The sequence below is a fragment of the Gobio gobio genome (assembly GCF_949357685.1).
Source record: "Gobio gobio genome assembly, chromosome: 1".
Lineage (NCBI taxonomy): Eukaryota > Metazoa > Chordata > Actinopteri > Cypriniformes > Gobionidae > Gobio > Gobio gobio.
The window spans coordinates 40,556,106-40,580,894 of NC_137097.1; the positions used below are offsets into that span (position 1 = coordinate 40,556,106).

General features: G+C 38.5%; 1 protein-coding gene and 1 long non-coding RNA gene across 4 annotated transcripts in view; one reads left to right on the forward strand and one right to left on the reverse strand.

The window, feature by feature from the left end:
• The window catches only part of ntn1b (netrin 1b), a 73,291-nt gene that overhangs the window by 43,148 nt on the left and 5,354 nt on the right, over nucleotides 1–24,789 (forward strand). For both annotated transcript variants that reach the window (XM_079829712.1, XM_079829711.1), the window contains exons 5-6: nucleotides 1,812–1,865; nucleotides 9,660–9,734. In XM_079829712.1, the coding sequence (XP_079685838.1) occupies nucleotides 1,812–1,865; nucleotides 9,660–9,734 (129 nt within the window). The remainder of the gene's footprint in view (nucleotides 1–1,811; nucleotides 1,866–9,659; nucleotides 9,735–24,789) is intronic.
• The window catches only part of LOC307134195, a 4,789-nt gene continuing 3,398 nt past the window's right edge, over nucleotides 23,399–24,789 (reverse strand). For both annotated transcript variants that reach the window (XR_013817528.1, XR_013817529.1), the window contains exon 3: nucleotides 23,399–23,704. This is a non-coding gene — a long non-coding RNA (uncharacterized lncRNA). The remainder of the gene's footprint in view (nucleotides 23,705–24,789) is intronic.

A 24,789-nucleotide genomic window follows, 5' to 3' on the forward strand; every position in this document is an offset into this window, starting at 1 on the left:
TACCATTAGCGTCTTTGTGTAAGATAAAAATGTTTTTGTGAAAGCAGTGACGTCATGCATATGCGTATTACGTGTTCAGTAGGCGCGTAATGTTTTTAGTGTTTTTTTAGTGTTTTTAGCCGTCTTCACAGATCCTTGTGAGCGGGGGTTGTTTTGACAACGCAGTTGTCTGTACGTGAAAAAAGCAAAGGAAAAACGTTTCAGTTTTTAGTACATCAGTGTTGTGTAAACGTACCGTTAGAATTAAGAAATCCTGCATTAAAATACAATAGACACTTTAACAGAAATGTTGCTTGGAAAACTTTTTATGGGAAATTGATTGATTAAATTTTTTATTGAAAGTTATTCCATTACTGATGAATGAATTACAAAACAAAATCGAGAATGTATGTTCTTATTTGGGTAACATAATTAGGATAATTCTAAAGTAAATCTGTTAAACTTTAAGAACAGATTTAACTGTGTTCGGGGTTAAAAAAATAGTAAGTGTATTTCTAGAGAATTTATACGTAAATATTTATGAGAGTACCTTAAGATCAATTGTAGACCTCCTGCCATGCAATCATACAAAATTTATGATAATCTAAATTGAAAACTATTTACAATTTTTTTTTATTAACCACAATAAATAAATATGAGGCTATTCTCATTCTAATGTGCAGGAAAACATTACATGAAAAATGAGTGTGACCTACAAATAAATAACAGAATGACACAAAATGGTTATTATAAAAGCAGAAAGAAATCTAATATTATGCAGCTTCCTTCTAAAATTATTCTTGGACTAAATGAGGTGGTCCAACATGAGTTGTTTTCCCATTACCACCCACAGAGACATCAATAATAATACTCCAAAGAAATTTTGCATAAACACCTATTATTATTCATGATTTCATGGCCCCGGCCCATTTAATTTCCGTATCGGTCCCCTGTTCCATTATTTCCTTGGATGGACATTTCGCTGATTGCCCTCCGCTAAGTCAAACAGATCATAAAGTCCTGGCTGACATGACCTAGTCTGCCCCGAACCTTGCTGACGGCCTTTCAACTCATAAATCTCACGCCTGCTCCAGGGGCATGATGGGTGATATGTTTATTGGCAGTATCAACAAGGCAGCAGACGGTCTCTGTGGCGATTAAGGACAGGCCCACACAGCAGCTGGCATTTCTCGATAAGATGCTCACTGGGAGCGCAATACAATATGTGGCTATTAATGTGAACCGCTTCTATTGTGCACTAACTGATGACATAGAAATGAAGATTTATCTGGCCCTCTGACAAAAGCAACTTTAGACATGAAGCCATTCAGATTTGCTTGGCAAGGATTCACGTAGACAAATGAAACCCCTAGAAACTAGATTTCCCCTAATTTCTCTGGGTAAGTAACAAATGTGCTGTTAAATCTGGAGAGAGAGGGAGCCCCGACAATTGAGTGGAAAATATTGGGTTTCTCATATATTTTGTGATATAACGTGCTTTGTTTTTAATAGCCTGATATTAAATTTTTGCGACATTACACATTTTGCCAACTGCACATTTTAACAAGCCTCGATCCCCCATCAGCATATATCTAACAGCAGAACGCTTAAGAGCAAGAAGGGGCTTCAGAGAGGAAACACATTAAAACTAGACACCAGATTTCATGTCATCAGTTATATGTCTAATAAACCTGATATATCTAATAAAATTTATCTTAAAAACTAATATAAAAAAACCAAACAGATGCAATGTTTATTGAAAGCAGCAATGCCTAGAAAAAAAAAATAACAGCATGAGGTTTTGATTTTTTGTTCTTGACTGTTTATTACAGAAATTCCTGTTGCTGCACCCACAGCCACCTACAGCAGTTCAGAAGAGTCCACAGGTGAGTTCAAAATAAATCACACCTACATAGTAAAAATACTTTCAATTTTCTGGATTACTGTGGCATCAAGCTCTATATGGTAAAATATCCCATACACAAATTTGTGTTTAGTGTTTGAGGTTTTTATTATGCGTTGATTCAAACATTCTCTGCAATGCCTAAATGAGCACTGCAAAGGAATATATATATATATATATATATATTGCTAATTTACTAATTAATCGCACATTTTTTCTGTAATTAAGTGTGATTATCACACCTAAAATTTAAAGTTAAACATTTAAAGTATATATATATATATATATATATATATATATATATATATAATGATCAGACACTTCACAGTCTTCCCTGCATAAATTATAAATTAAATATAGATTATTCTTTATTAAAGTTACAAAAGTTCAGTCAAGAGCAGTGAGTGATTTTCTCTTTGTCTAATGACACATCACAGCAGCGGGTTTATTAGGCTGCTGTCACTTTAAGCACATCTGACACGCATCCGATGTCCTCTTTGCGTTCATTTAACACTTTTTAAACCATTTAAGACTGTGCTTACGAGGATACTCGACAAAGATGACGTTTTGGCAACTTGTGTGTTTTTGTCCATACAAGAGCCGAAAGAGAACTCTGAAGGGGCATTCTGTGCGCACAAGTCCTGTGTGTGTTACTCAGACAGGAGATCAGTGTTGCCAACTTAGTGACTTTGTCGACTTTTCAGACCCCTTTAGCAAATTTTTTTTTTAAATTGCCTAGCGACAAATCTAGCGACTTTTTGGACAAACCTTAGTAACTTTCCAAATGTCGCCAGCACTGTCCTGCGAGCGCGAGGTCTTGCTTTCCCGCTGCAGTCAAACCTCTCTCTGCGTCTACCCTGTTTAGCGAATGACTCAGAGGAGCCGTAGCACATTCCATTGAACGCACGGCAGCTGACAGACGTGAATGAGCGAGCTACACATGAGCACACAGTGTTGCCACCGGCTGAACAATATATCTGCTTCTCCTTCGTTTTATATTTAAAGAATTTAGTTTGACCATTTTGATTTCCATTCTTCTTGTGTGCTTATCACTTATATTATTCACTATAACAGAGCTTTAGTTCATCATGTAGTCATTCACTATGTCATACTCATTCTGTTGTCTGATTAAAAAAACATAGGAAATGAGAACAGCTTTATTGGACATTCGGCTATATTACGGCTTGCTGCGATAATCGCTGTTGCCAGTGTTCAGACACAACTCCGGTTACATCACTTGCCCAGCACGGCACCGCCCCCACCGTCGTATAGATTTTTATAGTAATAAAATAATTTAGTTCAGTTAGAGAACAGACACTACAATTAAAAACTGAAAGTGTCTGCTTAATACAGTTTGAGACAAACGAGAGTCGCAGCACAAACGCAGGAGTCAGATTTCATTCATCAAGAGAGCGAAGAGCTGACAGACAAGATGATCACGGAAGATTAGGTTTCAAAGGAAATGTAAAAGTGCCTATTTAAGTGAGTTTGTCATTGTACTGTTTTGTTGTTGTGTTTTTCATTAAGAATAATAGGCTAATGAACCCACAATTCAAGGAACCCAACCCTGAATTGGCGCTAATTCTAAACCGAAAGTAAAATGAGCGCGTCTGCACGGTCATTCATTCACGGCCGCATTGTCAGTGTTTCATGGCTACACAGTGTGCACACATTTACGTCAATCACGGTGTCCAGTCTGGCTCATTTTCAATTCATTCCTATGGAAGCTTAACTTTCATAGGAATTAATTGAAAACACTCCGCACCGCTCCGTTATGAATGCCCAAGCAGCCGTGCGCATTTTACTTTCTGTTTAAAATTAGCGATTTGAAAAGCCCACTCAACGATTATTCGGTGGGAAAATTTCCTCACCGTCACATCCCTAGCTATATTATATTATATTGTATTAAAATACAGTATGTAAGCACGGATTAGGAGAAAAAAAACACATTATTCAGGCAGAATGCATCCGAAGTGATGACGTCACAAATATACTAATTGACACATGACTTCATTTAGCGAAATTTACAACTTTTTGGGCAGGTTTAACCTATATAAAATAGTTGGCAACATTAAGGAAATTCACAGACGCGCACCAATACAGATTTAAGTTCTTATTTTTGCATTTTATCATGCTTGAATGGATTAATAGCACTTGAATGAATGATAGTGTGATCATATACTGTAGCGCAGCCAAAGGATGACAGAAAAAAACTGATTCTGGATTAACTGCGTTAAATATTTTGAACACGTTAAACAGAAAAAAAATTATCGCATGCATTAACGAGCTAATTTTAGTGGCTCTATCCAAAACAGATCAATATTGCATATCCATTTATGTGTTTATCGGCTGCCTTTGTCAATATTACACAGTCAACCTCTTCAGGGTGATACAAGACCCCTCATGTCTTTACTGCAAACCTTGGATTGCCAAAACAGAGCCATAAAAATGTATTAGTGGATCTTTTTCACATATGATCTGGTGATATCAACATGAGCCAATGCTTTCCTTCTCTACATGCTTTGTCCCAGTCACCATCGAAATTGGCTGGGACCTTAATCTGATTACATGCATCATTTGAACACATTTGCTTTTCCGTCACACTCTCGCAGCGCTGTGCCGTGAGGGAAAACATACCCTTGTACTTTCATTCATACTCGATTACCCAAGCTGCCCGATCACTGTCTGCGCTGTGGGAGTAACGCCCGTGACGTGCAGTCGTCCCATGGAGCCAAACTCAGCTGCTGAGCTTCTGGCTCTGAGACGTTTCAGTAAGAGCAATTCAGTTTCCCCCGTTAGTGCATTCATTATTTTTACCAAATAAATATAATGAATATGTGAAACTGTATAATTGTACAAAGCATTAAATCTTGAAAGTTCTTCAAAATAACTCTACACACACTAATAAGAAAATAAGTGGTCTGAGTCCACTTATAAGCCCAGCGACAATGTGAATGCAAAGTGAACTGTTCTTTTTCATACAGTTCACTTTGCATTCACATTGTCACTGGGCTTGTAAGTGGACTCAGACCACTTATTTTGAAAGTACTAAAGAGAACTGAGGAAAAACATAAAAACATATAAAGAAGTTTATTGAGAGAGTTACAACATAAGAGATGAAACATAAATTATATACACTACTGTTCAAAAGTTTGGGGTCAGTAAGAAGTTTGTTACAGCCTTATTCCAAAATTGATTCATTATTTTCCTCAAAATTCTACAAACAATAATAAATAATACAAAATTTTTACTTAAGTATTCACAGCCTTTGCTCAATACTTTGGTGAGGCACCTTTGGTACCAATTACTGCCTCAAGTCTTTTTGAGTATGATGCTACAAGCTTAGCACATCTATTTTTTTTTAGCACATCTAAGTTTCTCCCATTGTTCTTTGCATGACCTTTCAAGCTTCATCAGATCTCGCCGGAGATGTTCAATCGGGTTCAAGTCTGGGCCACTCGAGGACATTCACAGATTTGTCCCATAGCCACTCCTTTGTTATCTTGGCTGTGTGCTTAGGATTGTTGTCCTGCTGGAAGATGAACCTTCACCCCAGTCTGAGGTCCAGAGCGCTCTGGAGCAGGTTTTCATCAAGGATGTCTCTGTACATTGCTGCATTCATCTTTCCCTCGATCCTGACTAGTCTCCCAGTTCCTGCTGCTGAAAAACATCCCCACAGCATGATGCTGCCACCACCATGCTTCCCTGTTGGGATGGTATTTTGCCAAGTGATGAGCAGAGCCTGGATTACTCCAGGTATGACGCTTGCCATTCAGGCCAAAGAGTTCAATCTTTGTTTCATCAGACCAGAGAATTTTGTTTCTCATGGTCTGAGAGTTCTTCAGGTGCCTTTTGGCAAACTCCAGGCAAGCTGTCGTGCCTTTAACTGAGGAGTGTCGTGATTGATACAGGCCTGATTGGTGGAGTGCTGCAGAGATGGTTCCTTCTTCTGAAAGGTTCTTCTCTCTCAACAGAGAAACCCTGGGGCTCTGTCAGAATGACCATTGGGTTCTTGGTCACCTCCCTGACCAAGGCACTTCTCCTTGGATTGTTCAGTATGGCCAGGCGGCAAGCTCTAGGAAGTGTCCTGGTGGTTCCAAACTTCTTCCATTTATGGATGATGGAGGCCACTGTGCTCATTGGGACCTTTAATGCTGCAGAACTGTTTCTGTACCCTTCCCCAGATCGGAGGTCTCGGAGGTCTACAGACAATTTCTTCGGCTTCATGGTTTGGTTTGGGACATTCAATGTTAACTGTGGGACCTTATATAGACAGATGTGTACTTTTCCAAATCATGTTCAATCAACTGAATTTACCACAAGTGGACTGAAACATCTCAATGATGATCAGTGTAAACAGGATGAACCTGAGCTCAATTTTGAGTGTCACGGCAAAGGCTGTGAATACATGTACATGTGATTTTTTTTCGTTTTTTTTTTTTATTTTTTATTAAATTTGCAAAGATTTCAGACAAACTTCTTTCACCTTGTCATTATGGGGTATTGCTTTGTAGAATTTTGAGGAAAATAATGAATTAAATCCATTTGGAATAAGGCTGTAACATAACAAAATGAATTTATGAAAATTACCCCATTCAAAAGTTTATCTACCCTTGATTCTTAGTACTTTGTGTCGTTACCTGGATGATCCACGGCTGTTTTTATTTTGTGATAGTTGTTCTTGAGTCCCTTGTTTGTCCTGAGCAGTTAAACTGCCCAGTGTTCTCCAGAAAAATCCTGCAAATTCTTCAGTTTTCCAGTATCTTTTGCATATTTGAACCATTTCCAGCAGTGACTGTATGCTTTTGAGATCCGTCCTTTCACACTGAGGACAATTGAGGGACTCAAACACAACTATTAAAAAAGGTTCAAACATTCACTGATGCTCCAGAAGGAAACACACTTTTGAACAGGATGAAGCTGTCCAAATTTTGTACAAACATTTAGTACTCCCTTCGGAAGCAACAGAAGATACTTACATGTTTCCCGGAAGACAAATAAAGGAAAATTTACCTTGATCTTCAAACCCTTGATCAAGACTGTATTTAAAAAAGGGCAAAACCTAAATGTAATAGTAAGTTTAACCTCTTAAGTCCTTATTCTCTTTACCTGTCCTGCTATAGTGTACTGTGAAGAACGCTCTGGTGTGGCTCCCCGGTGGAGCAGCACAGTTGTGCTTGAGGGACTCTATTAAGCAGACATTTGTCCCTCCACAGGGGACATCCATTATTTGGGGGACGTGGGTGTAATGGGCAGCGTGAGGCATTGTGCTGCTTGCCTAATGGCCCCCCAGTCTTATCAAAGAAAGGCAGGATGAGGCGGACATGGGCCATCGCCACACAAAAGAAGCTCCGTCCTCCGTTCATGCATTAACATGGAAATCAGGCGTGGCTGATATGGACTCGTCAGAATCATTTACTTTCTGCGACGCCACCCCCTTCTCCGCACTTTCTCACTCCCTGCCTCCAGTTCTCCCCCCACGGTCCTTCACATCCTAATTCTGCGCACCACCTTTTTGTGTTACCACCACCCCCCAAAGCTGCCAGACATCTCGCTCTTCTAGCCCCCCTTTTACTTTCCCCTTCAAACTTTTTTATATTCGGGTTGGTGGTTCTTTCCTGCTTCGCCGTTGCCCAGGTAACCTCATTCAGACGGAATATAAAGGGACATGAAAAGGGAGGATTGGACAGAGGGCTGGAGAAAATAATGAAGTTTGTCCATATTCAGGCGAAAGCTGAAAGGTCTTCTCGCTCCCATCTCTTCCAGTCCACCAGAAATCTCTAGGTTATTACACTATGTGAAGTAGCTGCGATGAGAGACTCTCGGGTTTTGGTTTGCAACAGGAGAACCGAGCCATTTTAACACTCTGGTCTCGATCCAAGAGTTGCCTGGCGTTGAAGCGACTCCATCGCCGAGGGCTCAATGTGGGGTTCGGGTCTCCATGGTGGTGTCGAATAGATCCGCTGAGCGCTAGAGCTATAAATCATAGCGCTGGATGCCGTCCCTGAGGTTTATATGTGGAAAGCTGCGTTTAAATGAAGATTCGGTATTGTGGGCATTGTGACGGGGGTGTTCTGTGTCTGAATGAAGTTTAAATGACCTGTGAACCCCCTGCCCTGACATTTCTGAGTAAGTGGGGGGATATGGGGAGGCGCTGATAATTAGGGTGAGAAAATGACTGGGTTAAGTGAAGAAAAGATTAAATGATTAAATACCCATTAAATCTTAATTAGGTCTAACGTGACTCTCTTTAAATGTGTGAATGATGCAGCAGCCACAAAATCATCTGGACACTTGAGTCGCACTTACTATTGCATTAGGCAATATAATACAAAACAAAACAAGTGTCATTAGCAAACAAATTATGCTTTTTTTTTGTAACTTTTAACCACTGAATTCCGAGATGACTTTTAGTGCATGTTTTGAAAACGGATATGGCATATCAATTGCCTTATTATTAAACTTCTTTTCTTGAAAATAAATGCTACTTAGTTTGATATTTTGTTATCTAATGCAATGATATTCATACATTTGTGTAAACAGCCAAGTCCTTTTTCAATAACTTTAATATGCAATTATCTAAGCATTATGAGAATTTTGCTGGAAAACCTGTTGTACACAATCTACTATGCCTTCTGTCATCTGAATGATAGTTAATACTTTTTTAGTGCGTAACAGGCCCTTTAGTATAATTGTAAAAACGTCCCCTTTCAGGTCGTGGTATGTGTGTGTTTTTGCTGTGAAATCTTTTGTTATTTTTATAAAGTAAGCATAAGAATCACTTTGGTCACACTTTAGATTAGGGTCCAATTCTCACTATTAACTAACTATATTAACTATGACTTTTCCTTTCAATAAACTCCTAATTATTGCTTATTAATAGGTAGTTGTTAGGTAGATAGGTTAGAGGTTTAGGTATTGGGTAGGGGTGTAGAATATGGTCATGCAGAATAAGGCATTGATATGTGCTTTATAAGTACTAATAAACAACCAATATCCTAGTAATATGCATGCTAATAAGCAATGAGTTAATAGTGAGAATTGGACCCTATACTTAAGTGTTACCATAATTTTTTATCTTAGTAATATTTCTAGATGAACACTTACTGGACTGAAGCAACTTAGTTTTTCTTGATTATAAATTCATAATTTTCTACAAAAATAATGTTAAGATGATTTGATACATCAGGCTTTTGAGGAACGTTTATTTGTTCATCTCTCAATCTTCATTGTATTGCATTGTTTTATATGTTTACCCCTCAAAATTAAAAACTACAGAGCTTCATCTTACACTGTTGGGAGTTTTATGGTAAAACGTAAACTGATATTTACTGTATATGCCTTTTATGCATTGTATACTGTTATAAAGAACTCATTGATTAACATTACAAGCCATCGAAATGTCCTCCTCCTTTTTGGTCATATAAAGTAAGTAAATGCATTTAAAATATAAGTAAATGCACCAACTTACATACTTTTGCTCAGTTTGGGCCTCTGAATAAAATATTTAATAATATTTTACTATATCATCCATGAGCCATAAAAGCCTGATGTATCAAATGGGATATTCAAAACAAATTTTTTCTTAGATTTTGTCTAAAGGTTCATACTTTTTTTTCTGACTATTATCATATGTCAGGCTTTACAGAGTATACCAAAGATGTTGAAAACTCCATATGTTTCCCTCCACCTGCAAACACAGCTGAAAAACTCATTTTGTTGTTTCACACAGATTTTACCTGCGTTTCACTAGTTATCTGTCTGCTATCTTCCTCAGACTGTGACTCCCACTGTAAGAGCCCCAAGGGCAAGATGAAGGTCACCATGAAAAAATACTGCAAAAAAGATTTCGGTAAGTAGCTGTTATTTTGAGACGCCTGCTGTCTTTTCACCTCACGTCACAGACATCTTCCTCTTCTAGGTCTCTCTCTATATGCGTTCCCCCTCTCTCATAGCGCTGACAGCTTATTCAGAGGCTAAAGGTTTATGTTATAGCATCAAAGCGTGTGAACTCAGCAGGTTTCTCCAGATGGACACGCTCAAACTGCCTCACAGCATCTAGAGGACAAAGGGGACAGCTGGTTCCTGTTCAAAGCAGAGATTTCACAAGTTTAAATACTAATATAGTTAATATAATAAAGGACTTATAGAAGTTCAAGAATGTAGTTGTAGGTTTTAAGTGGCACAACAGATTCTTAAAAATCTGGTCAATGCAGGTTTTTATCGTCACATGAGAAAGAGATTATAAAGAAAAAAATAATACAGAAAACTCCACATACACTACATTTAAAATCTTTTCAACTATATTAAACTAAAGTAGCTCAACTGGTTGAACAAGGGGTCGGTAAGATTTGTTAGATTTGTTTAAAAGAAGTCTCTTCTGCTCAGCAAGGCTGCATTTATTTGATAAAAAATACATTAAAAACTGTAATATGGTGAAATATTATTACCATTTAAAATGTAATTTATTCCTGTGATCAAAGCTGAATTTTCAGCATCATTACTCAGTCTTTAGTGTCAAATGCTCCTACAGAAATCATTATAATATGATGATTTGATGATCAAGAATTGTTATATGGGAAGTTATTTTTGTAAAAAATCTTTATACCTTTTTTGCTGGATTCTTTGATATAGAAAGTTAGAAAGAACTGCATTTATTTAAAATATAAATATTTTGTAACATAATTTATGAATGTCTTTACAGTCAGTTTTGATCGATTTAATGAATGCTTTCTTGATAATAGTATTAATTTCCCCAAAAAATTATACTGACTCCACTTTTTAACTGTTTTATTATAAAACAAGTTTTACAGTAACTATAGTTATATTGGCAAAATGTATACTTTGAATGCAAAAAGTTGTTCTGGATAAAATTGCCTGTTAAATTTATAAATGCACATTCAAACTATATTTGTTATACTTTACCTTTTATCAGGGCACAATATAAAGGCTCTTGCATGCACATGTGGTAGAGGCAGAATCTGTCTTTCACTGCACACAGGTCCTCTGGCTGTTCACAGAGATGAGAAAAAGAAAAGATGTTTGATTTCACAGTGTGATATCATAAACTCATTCCTTACTGGCCTCAAGTCTGGAAACACATCTGAGATTTGCGGTGTCCAAGAGTGAGGACTGCACTGCCTCTGCACAAAACACTGCCAAGCTAGAAAGAAAAAATAAAATGAAGAGAGACAGACAGACACACGTCTTAAATAGGTGCAATGCAGACATTTTTCTGTCCTTACTGAAACTGAAAAACTTCTAAACAAACTCTAGCTATTTTTATATCCAAAGCGGAGAATTTAACTTTTGGAATATCGCATAAAACGTGCAAATAAAGCACCTTTTCCATTCCATGTGTTCTAGAGAACAAAGTCATCACTTCCTGGGAAATTGGCGCAATAAAAATTAAAGTTACTGTAATCGGGGAAGCCACTGTGGCTCTTTTATCCTACTGTACATCATACAGTAAATGAGTTGTGCCTTAGGGCACGCAGATGAAACACAGCAAACAGTGTCATGTTATCTTGCATTTGGACACCTGGTGTTTGTGAACGCAATCATGTGAGATGCTTCTGGGAGGTCATTATACCAAATCATTCTGATGACAGGCTTTAGCTCAGGCGTTTCAGAATGATCAACCCAACATTTGAGATGCTGTACAATAAAATTGGTCTGCTGGTTAGTCGAGCTATCCAATCACAACCACTGTTGAGGCAAAGTCATGTGAATTATTTGTTGCGCATAGAGGGATTTATTCAGTAAATGCATTTCCATCATAGTTTATGTGCATGCTTTCTTATCAGATACAATTTTTAATGTTTTTAAAGCACATTTTTACAATTTATATCTTAGTTTCTGTCCATGCGATGTCCCAAAATGCGCACAAAAATAGGTCGATGGAAACATAGCTATTGTGTCCCAATTTGTATGCTGTATGTCCTAAATAGTATGTGAGAAGTATGTTGAAAAATGTAAGCCAAAGAAGCTTTAATTATTTACATGCATTTGACAGACACTTAATCTAAGCAACTTACACTATATTCATAGTATTCATATTATCACTTATGGCTTTCCCTGGGAATCAAACCCATGACCTTGGTGTTACAACTATTACCCCTTGTGTAATGAAAAGAGGGGATTGTGACAGTTCACTCTCGAGTCTAAGTGCAAGAACCTAAAAAGTAATAGTGAAATTAAAGGTAATGAACTTTTAGCATATGAACATATATGCTAATGCTTACAACTGAATACATAATATGTAACAAGGATTACTGTATTAAGGGGAAAAAAATTATAGTATGCAAATACATACTACAGACACAACAACACTTTCCCATTAACAGTACATATTTTTGTGTAGTGCCTAGTTTGTCTGGCTATCACCAGACCAAGCTCAATTTAAAATTTAACATTGGTCTGGGGAGTCTGCTGTGTATTTTCTACTGCACAAGAGGCGTGATAAACGAGAATAATTCGAATTACTCTGTATGCACTTGGATAGTCCTTCAACCAATCAGACTACAAGATAGCCCGTCAGGTGGATAAGCCAGTCTGTGATTGGTTCCCACAAAAGTGTAACAGAAGCAGTAGAAATGAATGTACAGGTTTCCAGACTGAGTTGCAGGGCGAAATCAAATCGCCGGCAGATCAGGCTGGGTTTACCCAGTCTAGTGCCTAGTACTATCAGCATGTGAATTGTGACGTAGCCTAAGCAATAAACAAAAGGCTTTGTTGCAGTTGTGCCTGGTTACAATTCCAGATTAATATAAAAGAGATATGATTTATTCCTTACATAATGTACACTTCAATTTAGATTTTTTTTATATAAAAGATTAGTTCACTTCAAAATGAAAATGTCCTTATTTTTACTCACCCCCATCTCATCCAAGATGTTCATGTCTTTCTTTCTTCAGTCGAAAAAGAAATTAAGTTTTTTGAGGAAAACTTTCCAGGATTTTTCATCATATAATGGTTTTCAATTGCAACCAAAATGTTGAAGGTCCAAATCAATGCAGTTTCAAAGGGCTTCGAAGGGTTTCAGAGGCTCTGCACGATCCCAGCTGAGGAATAGGGTCTTATTTCTAGCGAAACCATCATCATTTTCAAATAAAAAATGAATATACTTTTTAACCTAAATTGCTCATCTTGCGCTGCTCTGCGGCCGCCAGTGATTGCGCAATCATGTCGAAAACGTCACACTAGACATAGGCGGAAGTACCGCCCCCGTATTTACAAAGGGCACATGTGAAGACTAATACGAACGCCCTTTAACAAAACAAAAAGAGAAAACAACGATGCCAGACGATTTTGAAGTTGAAGATGGAGTGTTTTTTGGTAAAAGGCGTTTGTATTAGTTCTCTCACGTTTGGTTGGGACGGTACTTTCGCCTACGTCTAGCGTGACGTCTCAATGTGATTGCGCAATCACTGGCGGCCGCAGAGCAGCGCAAGATGAGCAATTTAGGTTGAAAAGTATATTCATTTGTTTTTTGTTTTTTTTAAATGACCGATTGCTTCTCTAGATAAGAACCTATTCCTCGTCTGGGATTGTGCAGAGCTCTGAAGACCTTCAAAGTGCTTTGAAACTAAAGCCGCGTTTTCACCGCAGGAACTTTCCCCAGGAACTAGGAACTTTGGGGTGGTACTCGGTGTGTTTCAACCGCAGGAACCAGGGTCTAAATGAAGTTCCGGGTAAATATTTCCCCCTCCAAATGGCCCTGCTCCCGGGGTAGTACTTTTTCAAAGTTCGGGATCTTTCGGGGGTGGGACTTGGGCGCTGAACATGCTGATTGGTTGAACTCACGCCGCATTTTATTTCAACCGGCAGTTTTAAAAGTCTTTTGTGAGGTTCGTTCGTTCTGCGTTCAGTAAATATCAGTGTTGCTCTTTTCTGTCTGATGGCGTGCGTTCGTCTCAGCAATCTCACGGTCAATGTCCGTAATAGCTGATAATAACATACATTGTCTTATTTTAAATCTAGCTTTACGAGCTTTCAGAATACGCTTTAGTATCAGTGCTCGTCTCTTTTCCGCCGCTTTGTTAATGACCTCTTTATTAAACCAATACATAACTACCAAAAGCAGCGCTGCTTGCATCTCCTTGTTATTGTTGCAGACAGTATCGCGCAAAAATAATAACTGTCCGTCGCTGACTGGGAGGAGCAGCCGCGCGCAGTCCTACATCACCAGATTAATTTGCCTAATCTTCCCGGTACTTTAGACCGCAGTGGAAACGTCATCATATAAACCATAATATGATGAAAAATCCTGCAATGTTTTCCTCAAAAAAACGTAATTTCTTTTCGACTGAAGAAAGAAAGACATAGACATCTTGGATGAGATGGGGTGAGTAAATTATCAGGAAATTTTCATTTTGAAGAAAATTTTTCATCCTTACAGTTGCCAAAAAAAAAAGAACTACTTGAAATATAAATTATTTTTTAAATTAAAAAACAAACAAGCAAGCCTAGCCCAGGTGAGAAAAAGTAACGCAAAAGTATCGTAATGCATGAAAAAGTAACTAGGTAACACAATTAGTTACTTTTTAGAGAGTAATGCAATATTGTAACGTATTACTTTTAAAAGTAACTTTCCCCAACACTGGTCTGCATTACATTTTACATGTGAAAAGTAAAAACCAACTGATCATGTTCTCCAGCATGGTTTGAAAATGAGCCAAAGAGCATCTTGCTTCAGTGGAAGCAAAACCATCTGTAAAAAGTTGTTTACATGCTCATTGTCACAAATGTGCTTATTTGATCAGTGACCTAGAAGAAAACTTTGCTTTTATGTACAAAACATTGTTTATTTCCTTAAATGAAAAACATCCCAGATTGTCAGTGTGGTTTCAGAGTTTTGGACCCCAGCGTATATGAAGGCCTCAGTGTGTCTGCAGCATCTAGCACGAACTCAAATGTGACTTTGCGGCTAAAAGTATTGCACACAGAATTTGGGTTATAAACACACAGAGAGACATACACGTCCAATTTATCCCAATCACACAGGCCATCTAAAGTGCAATTTCCTCATTAATATAGCACCTTATCTATATTAACATCTCTGTACTTCTCATTACTTTTAAACAACTCATGTACAATCCCTCTCTGCTATAAAATTGGCTTCCAAAATATATTTAGGCATCTCCTGGGGCTAAGCAGATCATATATAGATAATATACACAGGTTGAATCAGCAACCACGAAGACTAACTGAACAATATAATGAAGCAGAGGGAACGAGCTATTAATGGCATTGCTGGTTATCTGTAGCTGCTATCGTTCAGGCCGCGATATTAAGTTTCATTCGTTTTTCACTCTCAACCACAAATGTTTCTCACTCTGAGGTTGCTCTCATAGGGAAGTCATTCGTCATGTTGATTTTATATAGGACAGGTAACATTGGCTAAGCCGAGTGTCCTGACTGCAGTATAAATCTCACTGGGTGGAGTGTATGAAGGGGCTAATGGCGTGTCCCATTCAACCGGCCCCCATGTGTGAGAGAGACCCAATTATTTTTCTTTTTCAGTACATAACAGACAATATAAGCTATATTTGCAGGTCTGGCTTACTACAGTGGCCAACTACGATTAAATGTTTTCCCCCCCTCAAATCAGATGTTAGACAAAGGTTATTCTAGACAAATTTCGACCTCTGATCATATAACATACGACAGACCAGAGCTCTGCACCCTTGTGCAATGACATATTCTCAGTGAAATTGCAGTGAACGCTTATATCAAAGAGGTACAAATTGTCCAGAACTCACAGGATATTTACACTACTGGTTAGTGCTGCTGCATCCCGCTCAGCGTTTCAGTCTTGGCCTTGGTGGAGTTTTAAATCTGTCCAATGCTGGCGGATGAGACAGACAGGGAGGCGAGAAAGAAATATTCCCTGTTGATCCGCTTTTGTTCGGCGTCGCTACGGAGACAGCGTCCCGAAAAGGGTTGCATTCTCCTACTCTTGGGTGGGGGGAGAATGACAATGAATCAAAGAACCGTGTGTGTGTGTGTCAGTGTGTGTATGGAGCTGCTTAGCATTGCCACACACACACGGCGGAGGCAGCAGTCAGTGCCCCAGCGTAAGCGGCTGGGCGTAGGGCGTCCCAGCGGGGAGCTCGCAGGAGCTTCAGTGTGGTAATCAGGCGCACTAATTAGATTAGAGCCCGGGTTGTGTACCGCGTGCAGGTCGTGTTCCAGCACACTGGCTGCACACAGAAAACCAGCGGGACACCTGGCAAATCCATGGGACTCTTCCTCTTTTTAAATTCTCTCAATCAGGAGAAAAATCCCTCACCTTCTAACTCTTTTCTTTCTCTCTTTCACTTCGCATTGTCATGAAAGAGATTAAAAGTGGTCTCATCCCATTCAGCCGATCTCATGGAGCTTTGGAGATGGCTTGTCTTGCTGGCCTGTGCCGTGTGGCCTCATGCAAAAGAGGGTTTAACTTGCCAGATTAAACAGGCCCTATAGACACTTTAACATATTCTTATCTTGTGCTTCTTGGCTTGTGGTATGTATAGCCAATTATTCTAATGATATTGTATGCCACAATTGTAAGTAAATGTAGAAGAATATAGAAAGGTAAACATTAAGATTTAGATTAAAATATATATTTCTCTTTATATATTTATCAGGTGAAAATTTTAAATTTATTTTCTTTATTCTTTAAGTCACCAGGAAATCAAAATAGATCATAATCTTTAATCAAAATACCATTCACGAGGACGGCCAGTAAACACGTGACATCACAGCAATAGCAAATATTATATATACAATATATACAAAATAGCTACATTTTTTCTTGTTTGTGAAGCTGTTTCACTCTAATATATGTCACAATAGGGAACAAAAGACTATCGCTACTTCTGTTTCATGCTGACTTTATCCAGTTTTTGTCTTGAGTGGTAGCCTATTGTCCTGCAGTGTTTATAAATACAAACATTCCATGTAGTCAGTCAGTTAATATGAGCTCATAAAGGACACATGCATAATATAATTATAAAATCATTTTAAAAAATGTGGTTTAAAGTCATGTTAGATGAGCTATGGGATGTCAAACCACAGGTGAAAGCATTTCATGTCACCTACCTACAAACAGAAATCCTTAAAATAATTTGTTCCGAGAAATGAAATGTTTTGAATAAGAACATTTTATTGCTCAAATTCATCTCAAAATTTTATATTTGTTGCTCTTTCAGAGTTCACAGGACGTCATGGAGTTCTCAAACATTTCATTTGTTTTCATCAATGTTTATACATTTCATTTATATCAACGTTGTTAACCTAAAATATGTTAGGAGAAATAAAAAGTTGCTCTAATGAGACAATTGTTGACATGCTCTCAGAGTAAAGAACTATACAATCTTCAATTGGAAAGCATAATTTGGATCACTTGGTTATGAAGAGGACTTTGGAAGATTGTGATGAAATGTTCAAGTTGATATTGAAGAATTAGTTAATGTAAATTAAATTAAACATTTAGTACTGCGAACTCTGAAAGTGCAACGTTTGAGCAATACAAATCATACATTTTGTTTCATCATTTCATATAGAAGTAACTGGTATCTTGGTCAATCTGAGCACTCAGGGAGACACTGAAACTCTAGGAGACATGCACCTTTAGTTTACTTGTGTCTTTCTTTTTCTCCTTTTAATTTCACTGCTGACTAGGAGAATCTGTCTACTAAAGAGATCTCATTTCTCTTTCCTATTTTCTCATCCTATTTCCTATTTCTCTGCATCATGGTCAAAAACGAAGTTAATCAACTAACACGCACAAACAAAATCTTTAATTTGCCGAAGAAAATAGTCTTTCTTAGTACCTGGACAAATCTGGAAAGCGTTTGCCACCCGCATGGCGTATCTGAGGCTCAGTACTGGACTCAGACAGGAAATGTGCCAGTTTGGCAGGGTGCGATGAAACCAGTGCCAGTGATCACAGCATTAAAGCATTGTGCAGAGAGAGGAAAAGATTTGATATATTATAGTAACACACTCTCAATATAAGCTCACTTTAGGCAGTATGTGTAAAATAAACAGTGATGACATCACTTTTACTATATTTTCAGCACAAAGCATTTAGGTTGGTTCTTCTTGAGTTTGTTTGAAAGTTATAAAATACATGCAATGCAATATACACACTGCTATGTGGTTAACCTATTCTGTAGTTGCCAAGATGTTGCTACAGTATGTGGTCGCTAAGGAGTTCTGTGTGGTTTCTAGGATGTTGTTATGTAGTTGCTAAGGTATATTAAGTTGTTGCCATGATGTTGCTATGTGGGTGCTAAGGTGTTCTGTGTGGAGGCCAGGACGATGCTAAGTTGCTAACATATTCTGTGTGATTTCAGTTTGTTACTTAGTAGTTGTTAACTTATTCTGTGTTGTTTAGTGTGACAGTGTCTGGGGACAGTGTACGCATTACAAGTAACTCGAGTTATGTAATCAAATGACTTTTTTAAGTAACAAGTGACGCATTACAAGTAATGTGAGTTACGTAATCAGATTACTTTTTTAAGTAACAAGTAACGCATTACAAGTAATGTGAGTTACATAATCAGATTACTTTTTCAAGTAACAAGTAACGCATTACAAGTAATGTGAGTTACATAATCAGATGACTTTTTAAAGTAACAAGTAAAGTAACTTATTACAAGTAATGTGAGTTATGTAATTCTGAGCGTTTTCCCTGGTTTCATGTCTCTTGGTCTTGGATTTCTTGCCCGTTTCGTGGATTACCCTTTTCTTTTGTTTGCCTAATTGTACTGATTACCTGTTGTGACCTCTTACCTGTTGTGACCTCAGATTACTTTTTTCAAGTAACAAGTAAAGTAACGCATTACAAGTAACACGAGTTACATACTGTAATCAGATTACTTTTTTCCTCTACTGTACAGGCGTGACAATGCCTTTCCTTTAGCATGAGGTTTATTAATTTCACTTTTGGTGTGAAAGTGCTTACATTTGCCAAAAATAGAACTTTTTTTATTAAAAAACAAACAAGCAAGCGAGAACAAGGTGAGAAAGTTACGTAAAATAACAATGCATTATTTTCTATAAAAAGTAACTAAGCAACGCAATTTACAGCCAGCGTTTTAAAAAAAGTTGCCAGCCACCTCCAGGGTTTTTGATAATTTTCACAAAAATGTAATGGCCCATAGAATATTTTGTTGTATGAATATCTGCATGCAATATATAAAAAGAAAGAGCAGACCCTCTGCTTTTAAACAAAAACATTTTTTATTCTAGCTTCATGCATTCCTTTTTTATCAACACTTAAATATGGGTAAGTTTCATAAAAAAAAGAGAAAATCACGTTTTTGTCAAAGACTACATCCAGATCAGATTCAGAGTGATGATCAAACACAGATGGAGTAGATCGAGTCCATCAACACCCCTAAAGCTTCACAGTCCTATAGCTCGTTCTGGGTCGACATTTAATTCAGTTTTGATTTATATGATGTTTAATGTTAATGATCACATTATTTTACATCTTTTACATTTTACTCATTCAGAAGATGCGTAATAGCGTCCCATAGCGTATAACAGTGAAAACACGGAAACTCAGAAAATTCTATGTTTGGCGGCGAAGCGTTTTCTCACAAATAACGAAAAATTCCATGTTAGGCGGGGAAAGAGTTAAGGGAGTAATGCAATATAGTACACTCTAAAAAAAAAGGCTCGTAATCATAGGGGAACCTTTTTTAGTGCTATATAGCACCAATTTTGGTGCTTCAGTGGTTCTTCAGAGGTTCTTCAGAGGTGCTATATAGCACCTTAGTCAAAGAACCGGTGAAGAACCTCTGAAGAACCGCTGAAGAACCTCTGAAGAACCGCTGAAGAACCACTGAAGCACCAAAATTGGTGCTATATAGCACTAAAAAAGGTTCCCCTATGATTACGAGCCAAGAACCATTTTTGGTGCAATATAGAACCTTTTTTTTTTTAGAGTGTAATGCAAAGGCTACTTTTAAAAGTAACTTTCCCCAACACTGGTTCAAGGTGATCACAAGGACAATGCTATGTGGTTGCTAACATATTCTCAGTCATTGTGAGGATTTTGCTATGTGGTTACCAAGGATGGTTTATAAGTGGTTACTTTTGGGATCAAGTATAAAGAGTCAATTAAGTGTATGGTATATAGGCCTGGTTTCACAGAAGGGCTTAGATTAAGCCAGGATTAGGTCAATTAGGACATTAAAGTAACATATATAAACATCACTGGTGTGTATCTTGAGACAAAACAATGCATGGCACTGATTTAATTTAAGATATTCCAGTGCACGTTGCTTTCAGTTAAAACAGCTCAAACATGCATTTTAGTCTGGCACTATTTTAAAGGGTTAGTTCACCCAAAAATGAAAATTCTGTCATTAATTACTTACCCTCATGTCGTTCGACACCCGTAAGACCTCCGTTCATCTTCGGAACACAAATGAAGATATTTTAGTTGAAATCTGATGGCTCTGAAAGGCCTCCATTGGCACAATGCACGTTACACTCCCAAGACCCTGAAAAGGTACTAAAGACGTCGTTACAAAGTCCATCTCACTACAGTGGTTCTACAATAACTTTATGGAGTGACGAGAATAAGCAGAGAGTAAGCGTTATGAATCAGTGAGTCGATTCAGCAGTTTGGATCGCCAAAGTCACGCGATTTCAGCAGTTTGGCGGTTTGACACACAATCCGAATCATGATTCGACTCACTGATTCATAACCCTTCGAAGCTTCAAGATGCCGTGTTTTGAAATCGTCATCACTATGTAAGTCGTTATTTAGGGGTTTTTTGCGCACAAAAACTATTCTCGTCACTCCATAAAGTTATTTTAGAACCACTGTAGTGAGATGGACTTTGTAACGACGTCTTTAGTACCTTTTAAGGGTCTTGATAGTGAACCGTGCCATTGTGCCAATGGAGGCCTTTCAGAGCCATCAGATTTCAACTAAAATATCTTCATTTCTGTTCCGAAGATGAACGGAGGTCTTACGGGTGTCGAACGTCATGAGGGTGAGTAATTAATGACAGAATTTTCATTTTTGGGTGAACAAACCCTTTAAGCCTTGTCTGTGAAACCGGGGGAATAGAGTTCTTGCCTTTTAAATTGAAAACTGTTTTGCCAATTTTATGAGACAAAACAAAAATTCACAATTCTAATACAAACGGGACAACAATTTGGCAAACACCACTGAGTCAAAGCATTTGTTTTCAGGCTTTTTAAATAAGCTCAACAACACATTTTGAGTCAGGTTTCGGCTCGCTGCCGTCTCCCGCTGTGAAGAAGTGAGAGCAGGTCAAGAGCGAGACCTGGAGCAGGATTCTCACGCTGCTCTTGGACCGGGCACCGCCGGCCAGGCTCAGATAGCTCATGAGGTCGAAACACATCCGCAATTCTTCTGGCACCTTCTCTGTGGCTGGGATGATAAACAGTGGCCCCCCTCCTCTCTCAGCCACACTACCCTCCGCACACCCTTCTTTTCTTTTTATCTCTTGTTATTTGGATGGCGAAGCGGGCTCCGGCCCAGAGAAACACAAGCGATGAATGGAGGGGCTGTGGGAGTGCGTTCTCTCAAATTGGGTGCAATTTGCTCGCAGCCTCCCCCCCTGCTGCTCAATTGGGACATTCCATTCAGCGATCGGGGCGATCCTTGCCTCCCTCTCTAAAGAGAGTGTTCACATTCAAGAGTGCAAAGAAAGAGCGCTAGGAAAGAAAGAGCACTTCCTGTGTCATTTTCACACAATGCTGTAATGGCATATTTCTTAAACATGATGTGCCACTAGTTCACGGGTTACTGGCCGCAGGGTGTGTGTGAGTGTTTCAGGGCGGCACAGCGATGCCTCCCCGCTACACACTGGGTCCATGCTAAATGCGTAATCGAGGTCTTTTCCCCCCCTGGGCGTCCTCCCCGTGTGAAACCACTTCACGTCAAGTACAGATTAGCTCGCAATCTGCGAGTCTGATGATGGTTAAAATGCATGACCCGAGGGGATTTCTGCCGACTGGGTTTGTTAGCAGTTGCCACATGGGCTGGATGTTAACATCTGACGCAGAACTTTTTCTGTTCTCTCCATTGTTGACTGAGACTGAGAACACATAAAAAATCTGATTTTTGCTTTCCATTTAAACTTGTAAATAAACATTTTAAAAGATTTTTCTTGTAAAAGTTTAAATATACAGTATAATTAGTAGTTAAACTAAAATTATTTCCTGATATAATTTTCTATGTAATTTGGAATGTTTTAAGATTTTGAACAATTAACAAGAAAAAGTTCAAATACAATTGTTCAAGATCAAGTTTATACTTTTATTTTATGGTTTTGTTTAAAGGTTTTAATTAAATACATTTAAATTAATTCAATTCAATTAAAAATCTTAAATATGTTTTCTAGTGGCTCTTTTTTCAACGTTCTCTGTTGTGTTGCAGTTGAGTATCAACAAATGTTTTCTTAGGACAATTGTTGAAATACTGTAAGAACTATAAAATGAATGCGTTATTTGGCAAATTCAATGGGGAATTGTTTGAATTCATATTTAAAACCTCTGACCTTGCTATCTTGGCAAATCTGAGCACTGAGATCTCTTCAGAAACACAACATAGTGTCTTTATGTGAGAAATAACAAAAAACAGGAGACATCAGCACCCTCTTCATCTTCTCTCCATTTAATTGTTTTGCTGTCTAGGAGAAACAACTGAGAATTTAAAGAGATTTCAATAGTGATTTTTCTATACTGTATGGGTGGTACTCATATAAACGTCTTAAAGCAGGGGTTCAAAACATACTGATCATTCTATACGACCAAGTCGTATCATTCTGCAGACCATTAACTGCAATCTAATGGCAGTTGAAGAAATCACCCACACACAAATGCAATTACTTATGTATCCACTAGAAGTCCACTTGTCACCACACACCGGAGAAAAAGCTCCATGCTGGGTCTTGTTTTTCTTTATTTCTATGAGTGTAATGTATTCCAGCGGCTCCAGAGGTTGCTCAAAATCCTGCCGTGCCACTTACATAGTTTTCACATTTATCTTATTTTCATTTCAAATAAAATGCAGTTTTCTTACTTTTTCTTTCTACCACCCAATGATGATTCTGAAAGAAAAGCGCCAGGACCCTATTGTTGCAATGGTAATGAACACGAGTTTATGAGAGCATCTGATTGATAAACCGTGCACTTTTTTCATTGTTATTAATGTTGTGGTTATTTCAGCTAGCAGTTTTATATGTGCTTCGTACATTCAGTTTAACAGCATTAAGTTAAAGACAGAAAAATGTTCTCGCGCCGTCCATACAATAAATGTATATCCTTGAGATATTGTGGTTTTCTAGTGTAATTAAGGCCATTTCAAAGGTGGCCTAAATTACCATTTAAAATCAGTCAAGTTATAGATGTGTATCTTCATATTTACAAGTAACGCTTCATATAAGCTACTTTCTATTATGCAATTGTCAGGATCTCTGAGAGAGGACTCAAATGCAGAAAGCGTGTTAACAGGTTTATTGACAAAACAGCGGACACGACAAGAGATTGAGGGAGAGGAGGTGATAACAGTCCAAACGATAGGCAGTGACAAGGCACGATGACAGGCAAGCTGAGGGAATGGCCGCTGAGACCAGCCCAGGGTGTGAACAGACTGGTGTGCTGTGGTAGAAGTGAAGCACCGGGCCGATGGATGCAGCGAGAGTCAGACAGGATCACACAGCACATGTGGATAGACTCACAGGGCACGATAAGGCATAGCACCGATCTTGCTGCTTGGCAGAGAAAGGAAGCAGCTAGAGAGGCTCAGCTTGCAGGGCAGGACTGGAACAAACAGGAGACCTAACACACACAAGACAAGGCAGGTAGCAGAAACAAATGCTTGGCAGTAACTAGAGAAACTACTACTACTACTAGCAAACAAACAAACTGTTGCAGTACATGAATAACGAATTGGCAAAACATGAGGGAGAGAGCACACATTAGCTGTGTCCGAAAACCTAGGCAGCTGACTCGTTGCCTCCCTGCCTTATCAGACGATGGCTTGTAAGGCAGCGTTTGCACATGAAGGCACCTCACGAAAGTAATTTCGGACAGACTTCTCAGGCAGTGTAACTGTTTAATGATCTACAGCAAAATAGAGAGAGCTTTGGTGAGAACGAAACAAATACTTAATGACATTAGTAATTTCTCGCTAGAAATGACATCAGAAGTAGAAAATGTTGGTAAAAAACGTACTTTTACACACAAACTGACCAGCAAACGCAACTTTCGGATGCCATCTTTTTTTCCAGCTCAACTGTCACAGAATGGAAAGCACAGGATTGTGGGATATCAAAGGCAGCGAAGGATACATAAATGCTGCCTTCAAAAATGGATCAGATGAAGGTATCTCAGGGGACAGGAAGTGAAGCTAACATTAGATTTGGGTGTGCCTTGGTGCCTTCCAGCCTTGAAATGTGTCCTCCGAAGGCAGCATTTAAGCGGCAGGTAAAAGCGCCCGACATCATCGCATTTTTTTCTATTGTCCAATCGAATGAATGGAGAGGGGGGCCTTCCGTTGTGGTGACCGTTACCTTGATTAGACTGACAGGACAGCTGGTTTCCTAGCAACATAAAAAAGAAAACTGCAGCGCACTGCTCTTTTCTAAATTGGAAAACGTCAACCAAAAAAAGGCAGTGTGGTGCGCCTCGCGTTTTCAAACCTGAAAAACGCGTTCTGTCTGATCGGGGCCTTAGAAGTCTGTCCAAAATTAGTTTTGTGAGGTACCTTCATGCACAAAACGCTGCCTTACAAGTCATTGTCTGATAAGGCAGCGAGGCAACAAGTCAGCTGCCTAGGTTTTCGGACGCAGCTGAGGAAAGGGTGAGCACATTCAGACAAAGGAACAGGTGAATACACTCAGACAAATGAGGACTAAACAATG